This window comes from Xiphophorus hellerii, unplaced genomic scaffold (genome assembly GCF_003331165.1).
Source record: "Xiphophorus hellerii strain 12219 unplaced genomic scaffold, Xiphophorus_hellerii-4.1 PGA_scaffold_58__1_contigs__length_500000, whole genome shotgun sequence".
Classification (NCBI taxonomy): Eukaryota; Metazoa; Chordata; class Actinopteri; order Cyprinodontiformes; family Poeciliidae; genus Xiphophorus; species Xiphophorus hellerii.
In genome coordinates this window covers 277,930-290,653 of record NW_022587633.1, presented here as the reverse complement: position 1 = coordinate 290,653, position 12,724 = coordinate 277,930, and the positions used below count along the sequence as shown (strand labels likewise).

The 12,724-nt window shown below is 34.7% G+C and overlaps 1 protein-coding gene across 1 annotated transcript in view; it reads left to right on the top strand.

The window, feature by feature from the left end:
- Positions 1-12,724, top strand: part of LOC116716449 (contactin-associated protein-like 4) — a 90,897-nt gene that overhangs the window by 39,306 nt on the left and 38,867 nt on the right. Inside the window, exons 7-10 of the mRNA XM_032557284.1 lie at positions 3-149; positions 1,601-1,868; positions 4,425-4,574; positions 8,248-8,419. Coding sequence (XP_032413175.1) covers positions 3-149; positions 1,601-1,868; positions 4,425-4,574; positions 8,248-8,419 — 737 coding nt within the window. The remainder of the gene's footprint in view (positions 1-2; positions 150-1,600; positions 1,869-4,424; positions 4,575-8,247; positions 8,420-12,724) is intronic.

The window sequence follows — 12,724 nt, the reverse complement described above, 5'->3', positions numbered from 1 at the left end:
AGCTTAGTGTGGCAGCTGTCCAGAGCCACGGACTCCAAACTCCAATCCTGCCCAACAGGAACTTCCATGGATGCCTGGAAAACCTTTTATACAACGACCTTAATTTGATCAAACTGGCCAAACAGAACAGCCCACAGGTCGCTGCACTGGTAAGTCACTCTGTTGGCTTTAACATCCGTTTAATCTTCAATTTACATTGTTCAGATGGCTACACTTCCATGATAATACTTTATTATGATTTCCTATTTAGAAATGACCTGACTCTCATTGGAATAAACACAAATATAGTGTTTTATTTTCAGATTTCCATCAAAAGTTATGAAATTGCACATCTTTGCAAATTAAATAATGTAATAATTAATAACATTTGAATCCTAAAAGCAGCCAGGTCCATTGAAAACATTTAGGGGTGAAAATATTTGTTACACTTTTGTATTATCTTCCAGACTAAGCCAACTGTAAACTGAAAATTATTTGACTTATGTAATGTTATGGATCAAAATGCTCAGAAAATCATATTATGGATTTATCTGTACTTAAATTACAAATCCCCAAGCATTTTTATCCACTACGTTTAGTGCAAGAAAAACAAACAAACACCTAAAGTCAATCAAAGTAGTTTATTATTTTACATTATTCATTGTAAATCCAAACTTTTAAAACTATTTTGTTTTGTGTGTTTTTAATAAAAAGGGCATTTCGTTTTCAAATCGTTCTAGGATCGGTTGAACAAATTTATTCTGTTATGAGAACAGGATTTCAAAACCCTTGTTATAGTTTGCTAAGTTTAATAAATTAAATACAATTTTACATTTCATTTAAAAAAATTATGAAATGTGGTTCTACTTATTACAAAAGTCTAAAAAGATGTCATTTTTTACTTTTTTTCATTGTAATAAAATGATGTTGGTAATAATTTTACCCTGATTAGAAATAAAAAGTTCAATAAACATATTCTTAAGCTGCAGTTGGGGGCCACAAAAGATGAGTACAAGGACCAAAGTCGGCCCTTGGGCCACAGCTTGGACACCCCTGGTTTGGTGTGATCTGTTGTATTTTTTTTTTTTTAACCTGAAATCACGATCTGAAACTCTGGACTAGCTTAACCGTATCTGCCACCATCTTTCATTTTTATGCTAATGGTCAGACCCATGAACATCATCATCATGATTATTATTTAGTTTTTTTATTTATACTCACCATCATCATCAGCATCTTTAATGTCATCATATTCTCCTTCATTATCGTCGAAGCCCAAAGCAAAGGAAGCAGCAAAGAAGGAACCAAAACAGGCAGAAGTTTATGACTTATTCTAGATATGATATCTAAAATTAATTTTTAAAGCATTTTAAAGCGCCTAAGGCATGACTCTCTGGTTTCTGTAATAGTTTATGGAGATTTAGGACACAATGTTTCCTGAGATTTGTGCATAACCTTCATCTTTTTAATTGACGCTAATATCAATATGGCGGTACAGGTGTCATTTCTCCGAGATGAGACCTCTGTGACATGCAGTCAGACTGATTACGCTGCTGCAGCTGATGAATATTTATGTTTGTCATCTGCTTCATAGTCGTTTCCCCGTCTCTTGTTTCTGCAGGGCAACATGACCTTTTCTTGCAGCGAGCCGGTTTTTGTCGCCGTGACGTTCACTGACTCTCACAGCTTCCTCCAGCTGCCTGTGCTGACATCATGGCTGTCAGGGGTCGTTTCCATAGCGCTACAGTTCAGGACGTGGAACAAGGCAGGGCTGCTGCTGACCTTTGACCTCCAGCAGCAGGAAGGCTCAGTCTTCGTGTATGTCAGTGAAGCCAGGCTTCGCCTTCAGATCAGTAAAGAGGGAAATATTCTCCTGGAGCTCAGCACCGGTAAGTCAAGATCCTGTCAGCTTCATTTGGCTTCAATGTCAGGTAAACTACAAACAAACTGAGGGAATTTTCATGGTAGTTTATTTCCAATGACCAAAAAGTTACACAAATTGGAATTACGAAAATAAACTCACTTGATTAAAAACACACCAGTTTTGGAGAAATTCATGTTTTTCGATAAAAACTTTTGCTCTTAGATTGAATAAAAATTTGTGTATTTTGCAAAACTCCAATGTAAACTTTTAATTTTTTTGCTTCACACGAGACACGTGATCAACAATCGTACATTACTACTGGCAGAAAAGACGAAAAATTGCGCAAATTGAAATTACGAAAATAATCTTGCTTAATGGAAACACGAAAATTTTGGGGAAAAAAAACACCTGACGTTTTTAGATGAAAAATTTTTCTTTTAGGATGAGATGGGTTTTCAGCTGTATCGAAATTAATTTGTTTCATGAAAAATGTAATGGAAAAAATGTTCTGCATCAGATGAGTCACATGATCAACAACCGGATGTTACTACTGCTAGAAACGACAAAGAAGACGACAGGAAGTAACAGGACGATGACTGTGCATTGTTTTTCAGTGACTCATTGTGTGAACAAACTTATTCACATGTGATTTTAATTATGCTTCTTATTTAATGGAAACACCACAATTACGAAATTTTATTTTTTCAACACTAGTGGTATATCGACAAAGTTTTGCGCATAGTTGCAATGAAAACGCAGCTACTGATCTCAAAATTGTACAAATTGGAAATACAAAAATAAATTTGCTTCATGGTAACACAATAATTTCGAAAAATGACTGTTTTTTTTATAAGAGCCTTTCCCGCTGCATCAAAAATAGTGTGTTTTGCAAATGTGTAACCAGATGTTACTACTGGTGGAAATGACAAAGAATAAGACAGGAAGTAGTAGGACGACAATGTTTTTTAAAACTATTTGTTGTGTGATCAAACTTATTTACGTGTGATTTTAATTTTGTTTCTTATTTAATGGAAACACTGCAATTGTAAAATAGTTTTTTTTCAACATTAGCGTCATATCAACAAAATTTTGCGCTCAGTCCTAAATAAAAAAGAACAACAGATACAACAAATAAAATCAGTTTATGAAGTTGTTGTTAGAAAACCTGTCCATCAAAACCCTAACCTGAGACTAAAACACCAGACTGAAGATTTTTATCATCAAGTTTTTGATAGAAAAAGAAAAATGATAAATTATGTAACCTGTAATTATTGACCTTGTTTTAATCTTTCATGCCATTAATTAATTTATTGCTTGTTGAGACAGGAGTATGTGAACTAGAAAAATTGCTGTTCCTAGCGAAACAGCCATGAGAATGCATATTTGCAGAATGATTGCTGCAGGAAATGCAAGAAAAAGCAGAACAAAGCATAAGAACCTGAAATATTTGAAATAGTTGAAAACTAAAACATAGCAAAAGAAATAGTATAAATTAGCAGAAGCAGAAATTAGTATAAAACCTGAAATAGTTGAAAAGTAAAACATAGCAAAACAAGCACAAATTAGCAGAAGAAGCAGAACATTTTGATATATGAATTGCTAAAATTGATTAAAGTTTGCTGAAGACCTTTGTAGACAGTAAAACCAGTAAGGCATGTACAGAAAGGTAGACAAGCAGAATACTGACGCACAGATAGAAACAGATCACAACAGAGAAATACATTGAAGGAATAGGAGAAGGTGTGACATGTCTGAACTCCAGAAGAGTTTGACGGAAAACAGTAAGACCTGTTGCAATGATAGTAATACTGTAGTTCCTTAAAGTAGACATGTGTGGCTACATTTTAAAGCATAAATTATTCCTGTATAGTAAAATATGTATAAACAGCATCATTTTGTTTGTCAAAAAGCATGAAAAGTTCAAAAATCGTCACTAGAGTGTACACTATAACATTCCACCATAGGATGACATCGTAAACCAGAAAACCATCAAAAATCTGCATAAAACTTAAATCACAAATGTGGAAAAACCGTAAGAGATATCAAATAGCCGAGACATCTGAATATAGTTTAAAGTCTTGTGACTTGTTTAAAAGTTGAATGGAGTTTCTAAGTTGGAGTAGGCAGAAGTAGTAAGCTGTGAAAAAGCAGAAGATTTTAGCAGAATTTTGTGGAATTTTGTAGAATTTCAATGTATTTCAATGGGGCTGAAATTTGCACAAAAGCACAAATATTTCAAAAAGTAAAATAGTGAAGTTTAGCAAAAGACACAGCAATAATGTCCAGAAAAAGCAGAACGTTTCGATATATGAATTAGCACAATTAGTTGAAGTTAGTAGAAGTAGTTAACAACCATGAGTATGAAACTCTAAGTTACAGTTTATCAGTAATGCATTCTCACTGATTAATACTAACAGAGTTGCTTATAACCAAACAGCCAAGTGAAAATAGGTTGCAGCTTATTGAGTAAAAAGCTAAATTAAACAGGAATGTGACTGTTGTGGATGAAGATCTAGTGCAGAAGTTTGACTTGTTGCTGTAAACGAAGGGTTTCTGTTTCTGTCTGTGTGCGTACGTTCAGGTGCGGGTCTGAATGACGGCCAGTGGCATTCTGTGGAGCTGAACTCGATGGAAAACCGTCTGAGCATCACGGTGGACAGAGACGAAGGGGCCACGGCTCACACCAGCATCCCTCTTCTTCCCACGGCAGACAGTCAGCTCTTCTTTGGCGGTCAGAGCAAAAACATCATAGATCTGATTAATGTTTGGTATTTAATGCATTTTACAGGCTGGAAGAGACTAAAAAACATCTCTTTTATGTTTTATACAGAAGTATTTCAGTGTGAAAGATGGTAAAACTGCTGACACTGGTTAAAATGTAAGCCTGTACTGCAGATACAATTATCTTTTATAGGTTGGAGTGAGTCAGGCTTTACGCAATTTCTTTTTCGCTCCTAATTTAATGCATCACACTCCAGCATACTTTCTTTATTCCTTCTCATTAAAATAACAACTTCTCCTACTTTTGTTTACTGAGGTAACAAAAGTCAAAATTAAAACCTCATACAGAAAAAAACATGTTTTATCTGTTTTGATGCAGATTAACGGAAGATGTTGATAGCAGAGCCAAAACCGAGACAAACTCTATCAGAAAGACGTTTTTGCACAGCGGCTACGTAAAGCATGAAAATCTACAGATGTTGTTGTGCTGCTTTTTCTTGTGATGCAATTATTGAGTTAAACCATTTTCCATTTACTATTCCCTTTAGTTAGGACTTTTTTGTAGCACATTAAGTCACTGCACATATCCCCTTATGAGAAAATTGCTGGGCAAAATGTTGCACACTAAATAACAAGTCAGTGTTTTGCAGGGTTTTGCTAGTTATGCTAGCTTGACTATGACAACCTTAACATGTAAATGTGGTGTGGAATTTGGTGTGTTTCGTTTCAAACACAGTTACAAAATAAAAATAAAAAAGGCGACCTGGACATCAACTCTGACAGATCATCAGTAGAGCAGATGTTTAAATTAGCTAATCCACCACTGCTGTGTTAGCTTAGCTATTAGCAGCGTTAGCTAAGCTACCACAGCGATCACTTACTAATAATTGCAAAAATGAAGCTCTTCTTTGTGTGGGAAATGTTTGAGTGCTTTCTTGATAAATAGGTACAGTGGCGTTGTTGTCAGTTGCTATAGCAACAGGTCTGTGTGTAGCATAGCCGACACAGCGAGTGAGGGAAAAAAGTGTATTTCAGTTATTCTTTAAAAATTTTTTTCTGCCTTATATTTACATTGCTGAGGAGCGAAGCACAAAATTCATAATACCTTCATCTCCGGGTTTCATTTAGTTAACAGTCGTTCTACCGCGGTTATGGATAGCATGTAAAAGAATCAGCTTATTGCCCTCCAGCTTTGTGCCCATCTGCCAGATTTCATGATGTGAACAATAACATGTGACGGATCCATACTGTAAGATTGTACTTCATTCTTTCCACTGAATTAATGATTACTGAACATTAAATTAATGTTTTACACACCTTTACGAATGAGTGCAGCAGTTTCGGAGGGGAGTATGAGACTCTAAGTTACAGTTTATCAATATTTATTTGATAGTGTAGACAGCCAAATGGATAATAATGTACTTTAAGTGTTACACAGTTATTGATTAACCTGGGAGGAGTTCCAATTATTTACAGCTGGTAAATATGCTGTATGTGTTTGGACCATCATTTAACTCATAAATCGTAAATGAAGAGGTATTTACTTTCCACCTAACTCAGTGTAACATGTCTCTTTGAAATTTGCCATTTTTCTCTTTCTATGTTTCTAAAATTGAAAGTGACACAGAGCAGTGTGTCATCTTATTCACTTCTTCTTCTTCTGTTTTCACGAGCTGAACTGTGTTCCTGACAGCCCGTCTTTAACTGGAGCAGCGCAGAGCCTGCAGCGAAGTCGCTGTATTTGGCCACTCTGTGTCATCATCCAGGATAAACCTAAAGCGTAAATCTCTGAAGGATAATACACGTAGCTTTTTTTTTTTTCACAGGATAAGACTCTTCTTGTGCCTGGAGGCAGAGAGGACTCTAACGAAAAAACACATCCCACAGGCAGAGATAATAGGAAAGGTGTTTGAGGGAAACCAGCTAATAAAATAAGACAGTTATTCATGAAGTGCTTGCATAATTTGAGTTAAACACAACAGAGAGAGAAAAATATCGGTTTGATTTTACACTTTTTTTGTAGAGGATCCTCAAAAGACAACAAACAATCCTCGAAATGCAAGAGATCCATCACAAATAGTCTCTTCTAGGCTGAAGCGACATTTTGGTGATTTTAAAGTTGGAAGAAGATTTTAAAGTTGCTGACATGTCAGTTTTTGTACCAGCTCTCTCTGCAGATGCTTGACATGGCAATTAAATGGATTTTCAGGCAGCAGGATAAAGTCTAAACTTGTTCAGGAACACAAAATATACAATTTATGATCAGAAATCACACTGCAACAAAGATGTAACAGTTTAGCTTTCACCTTATGATGTTGCTTTCTGGGGATTTTACTGTGCATCTATTTGCTTTGCACTTTTTAACGCTATGACCACAAACATCAATGTGTCTTACTTTGGTTTTATGTGACACTTTTATTTTATTTTTTATTAAAAACTGATCTTTCTCAACAATACGAGTATAGTTCTGCAATTCAAAAAATAGCTGCATTTCCATTAACCATAATATCCAGGATTGAAATTACGAAAATAAATTTGCTTTATGGAAACACGCCAGTTTCGAAAAAATTCAAGTTTTTTGTGAAAACATTTTTACCCAAGGATAAGGGGAGTTTTCAGTCATATTGAAATTGGTTTGTTTTACAAAACTGCAATGGAATTTTTTTTTTTCACACAACTGGATGTTGCTACTGGAGGAAACGACAAAGAAGACGACAGGAAGTGGTAGGAGGATGATGGCGCAGCGTGTTTCTTTAATGACTTATTGCATGAAAAAACCTATTCACATGTGATTTTAATTGTATTTCTTATTTAATGGAAACACCACAATTGTGAAATTATATTTTTTTGACATTTGCAGAATATCATCAAAGTTTTGAGCACAATTGTAATGGAAACACAGCTGGTAAAACAAGATTACAATTTGCTGAAATTGCAAAGGGAGGCAATGACTAAGCTAGTGATGCCATTTTTTGATAAAAATTTATTTAAATAAATGGATTTTGCAAAAGTGCAATGGAAACATTTATATCGCATTAAGAGGCACGTGATCAACAACCAGATGTAGTGAAGCTTTCACATTCAGTGGTTACTGCGTTTCCATTACAAATGTTTGCAAAACTTTGCCAACATTTCATTAATGTCGAAAAAACACAATTTTGGAATTACGGTGTTTCCAATTAATGCAATCAGAATCCCACATGAATAAGTGTCTTCATATGAGAATTTGTTAAAAACCTCATCCTCCAACTACTTCCTGTTGTGTTCTTTGTCATGGTTTGCACCAGTGGTAAGAACCGGTTGTAGAAAAAGTGTTTCTTTGCAGTTTTGCGAAATAAACCAATGTTGATACAGCCAAAAAAAAACAACACCTCATCATACTTTCAGAACTTTTTATCAAAAAACAACAGTTTTGTTTGGAACTGTTATCAGGAGGCAAATTTAATTGTGAAATTTCTAATTGTTCAATTATATGACCAATAGAAACGCAGCTAAAGGCTCAATATTTACTTTTTTGGCTACACAAGAGTTCATATCAGAAATATTCATTTTTTTCAATCAGAAACTACAAAGTTAGTTTGACCTCTTTGTTAATAAACACTACAAATCATCACTATTTTATGCCTTTTTTCCTGCTCACATCTTTCTCTTACCATCCAGCTCATTTGGGTTTGTGCCTTCAGGCTGTCCTGCTCAGAGAGGCGGGCTGAGCTGCAGAAACCCGATTCAGGGGTTTCAGGGATGCATGCGTCTCTTGAAGTTGGACGGCCAAACGGTCGATTTGATAAAAGTGCAGGAAAGACGGCTGGGAAACTACGGCGACCTGAAGATTGATATGTGTGGCATCATTGACAGGTTTGTAAAGCTAAAGTTTGAACAGTTTTCCCTGTGCTGATTCCAGATGAACACGCTGCAAAAACACAAAATATTACCAAGTACTTTTTTGTTTAGCTACTAGTATAAATACAGTATCTTAGTGTGCACTTAAAAAAGAGAATGGAGCTCCAACCTAAAAAAATTAATTTGTAATCAGATTAAGTTGGTTAAACTTTTTTTATTTGCTTTTATTTAACATGACAACTTAAACTTAACTTGGATAAACTTAATTTTTAAAGGACTGCACTGCAAAAAGGCAATCTTTCCAAGTATATCTTATTGTACTTTAAATACGACAAAACTAACTTACAAATAACATTTCAGCAAGATGTAGGAACTTGTTTTAGGTTGATAATTTCTTTATATTGATTTTAAAAAGTACTACACTGCAAAAACACAAAGTCTTACCGATTATTTTGTTTAATTTCTGGTGCAAATATCTTATTACACTTAGAATAAAACAAAACTAACTTACAAGTTAAGTCTTCAGCAAAATATAAGAGCTTGTTGCCAGTGGAACTAGAATTTTTCATCAATATTAAGGAATTGGTCACGTAAATCTATGGAGCTAAATTGGTGCCATAAAAGTTTTTCAAAACAAAACATTTTGAAACTGAAAAATTTTGAAACTCACAATTATTTTTAATTTGTCTTATTTCAAGTACTCTAAAATATTTACACTAAAAACTAGACCAAATTTCTTGGTAAGGTTTTGTCTTTTTGCAGTACACCAATACAATTCCCAATCGCTGGAGGTTAATCAGCTTAAAGTATGTGCTGCTAAATTGGGAATTAGTAGAAAAATTAACAGTTTTATTCCTCTTTTGGGTAGCAATTGAAATTTAAAAACTATAACTCTGTTCCCATCCATTTGAGTTGGAAACAATTTAATGAGGTGAAAACAATAAGATGAAGCTGATTTGCTTTTTCCTCACATTTACACAACTAGAAAAGTCCTTAAGCATCACTTTAGTGTTTGACACATTGAAAAGGGGTTTCAGACAAACATGTATTTGACATACAGAACAAAGAAGGAGTGATTTTGGTTTTCTGAGTTGCTATGGCAACCAACACAGCTTGAGAGTTTTTGAATGGTTGTCTTAAAGCTTTATGGATAAAAATGTCAAAAAAGCTGGAAATTCAGATCTTACTGATTCTCTCGGACTTTTCAAGAGAAATTGTCCTTTGAGCAACTTCAGCTTTTTTCCAGTTTTTTTGTATTTCTTCAGGGATTCACTGTCAGGTCTCTGATTCAGACAATAATACAGCAGCACAACATGCAGGTTATTAAAAACCTGCATGCATAACATGTAGATTATTAGAACCTGCATGTTCTGACACTGAATACTTATGACCTGAGGTGCATGTAGAGCTGAAACCGATATTTACTTTATTTAAAGACGTGGCGTCTTTTTCTGGTGTTCTGACATGAAGTCAAACTGAACTTTTCCTTTAGTTCATTTAATTACCAGAATTATTGCTCCGTTTTTAGTTTCTTCACATTCAGAAGTTTACAAACCTTTCCATAGTATTTTGATAGAGTCGCCATTATAGGTAACCTTCTACTAATTTATACTAATGCTGGAATTTTGGAGAACAAATGAATTTTTTTCCGTTTTGGTCTTTATTTTTAAAACTCTTTAAAAATTATAACGAAAAATTATTATGTATAAAAACTCCCATCAAAGTGGACACTGTAAAATTTGATTTTTAGTTCTACGTTAAAATAACCAATATACCACAGTTTTGCTCTGACGTCATTCCTAATCAACATTGCGTGTTATTAACTTTATATTCTAATATAGTATTTAATATAGTTCAACCTAAATGTTCGTCCAAACAAATGGACTTCCTGGCGCCATGTATGATTCCCAACAGGAAGCTGTCTGATTAACTGACAGAGACTTTAGCTTTGGGCTACACTGCCCCCTATAGGTTTGGCATGTTTAAAGCAATGCTCAGGGGTATATCTACAATGGGGTATTAGCGCCATTGTAGATATAAAAAAAGAGGAGTTAATGTTCTCCAAAAAATTCAGAAACTTTGAGATTAATATTTGAAAATAATTTAGAAAATGTTTCAAAAGTCGAAAATTTTTCACCTCCATGCATTGATTCATTGTAAGCATTTGTTTAATGCATGAATGTGTGACATTGTAATGTAGAGTTGTGTATCATCTACGTATCTTATTTCCTGTTGTAATCTGAGCTAGTGGTAGCATATCTTTATTGAATAAGAAGGGTCCCAGGATTGAACCTTGGGGTACTCCACATGTGATTACTCTCTACGCCGATGAAAAGTTTACTATTGACACAGAAAATGTCCCTGTTCTCTGTTATAGTGTGTTTGAGGTGAAATAAATCAACAGATCTGCCTCCATTTAACTAGAAAGTAATAAAAAAAACTTATCAGAATATTACAAATCAGTAAAATCTGTGGGTTTGTTTAAAGGCGTAGTAATGTTAGTGTATGTAAACCTCTAAAATTGGAGCAAATAATTAAAGGTTCTCAAATTCTTCAGGCATTCTGGACATAGAAATAGTTTTCTAAAATCTAATTTACATAAAACAGAAATAGTTTCACTGTTAGGAAGTAAGAAAAATGTAGTTTTAACTCAACACATACAACTTTGTCCAGAGCAAAGTGTGTTCTGGCAGTCTTTTGGTCAGTCAGCTGCACTTTTAATGCCCTGCATGTTGAGCTGAACCACTTTGTGAATAAAAGAGAGACGAGACGGCGAATCCCTGAACAGGAGCAGCAGAAACTCAAACAGAAAGGCACGTCTTCCCTCCTGCCCTGGATTCTCAGTTCAGCTGGCTGCCGTAGCTTAAAGTCTTCCCAGAATGCACCAGTGACAGTGAGCATGTCGGGAAAGCTGCTGCGCTGTTTCAGCCGGAGGCGATGATAGAAACCGAGAAGACTGGAGACCTGGAAGTTCAGTAATCCAGGAGAGATTAGAGAGTCAAACCTGAGCAGAAAGTTTTTATTTTCTAACACTGCAGCATGATGGAGGCGCGTGCAAAACGTTAATCACCCTAAAGGCGGGACACACTGATGGAAATTAGTTTCTAATCTTCTGAATTTTGCATAAATCTAGATCAGACCTCTTCACGCTGAGGAACACTTAACCCATTTGACAAATAATTTGAAATTGACCTTGTATTTATCTTAATATTTACAACCTGATATGAAAAGACCAGATAAGGCAATAATTATTCTGTTCATATGAATATTCCTGGTTTTCTTTCCATCTGTATCTTCAGTTTTTGTTGGGTTTTTTTTTAGTTATTCGGTCTGAAGCCACTTATCTGTTATTATTTTTAAACACAATTATTTGGTAAACAAACTGTACGCCTTGCCCTTTGAGGTCACATTACCAAAGAATATGCGAGTTAAGCCGCTGCGCCTATGGCCTCCGCACCACCAGGGGCCTCCAAGAGCACTAAGCTCGCATGAGAGAGAGACGTAAGAAAAACAATAGGTGATGATTACCTAGATTGTTTTAATTGGCGAATAATTGATTTATTGCTTATTGCAACAGACTTACTAATCACCGTAACTTCATTTTAAAATTTATTTCTATTTATTGATGCTTTTATTGATCAAACTATGGAAAAATTGTGAATCTTTCAATCCTGACAATAAGGACAGTTTTGGGGGCTTTAAACATAACTTAATTTATTGTGACAACAACAAATGAAAATCTGATCATGATGAATGATAAACGATATGATAAATGCCCACGCCTAATTTCCAGCATCGGTCATAATACTTGGTAGAATAACCAATTACTAAAATAAATATTATTTGTCAGTTTTTTAAGCTTCTAGGAGTAATGTTGGCCATGTTGTCTAATGCACTGCTAATTAAATGTCAGCCAAAAAACAACTCATATTTTAATAGCTTTTTTTAAAAATAAAGTTGTATATAGTATTACCTTAAACTAAAGTAAAAAGAATTGCTAAGGAAAAATGAAACACACATCTCTGATTTGTTTTAAATTGTAATGACCTGAAGTAAGAAAAAAAAATCTGAACTTTGATCCTTTAAGAAAAGACTTCAAGTAAAAATCCGAGTCACATGATGGACGTTGTTTCTGTTTTGTGATTCATTTTTCAAACTCTCTGCAAGGTCGCAGCTAAAACATGCCAAGTGTGCAGAAAAAAGATGAATTACAGACTTTGTTCTTTTCTCTCACAAACACAAAAAAGTCTGTTTTTCCAAAACATTTTATTTATTTTATTTTTTTGCTAACTGCAATGTGTGTTTTTGATGACATTACTA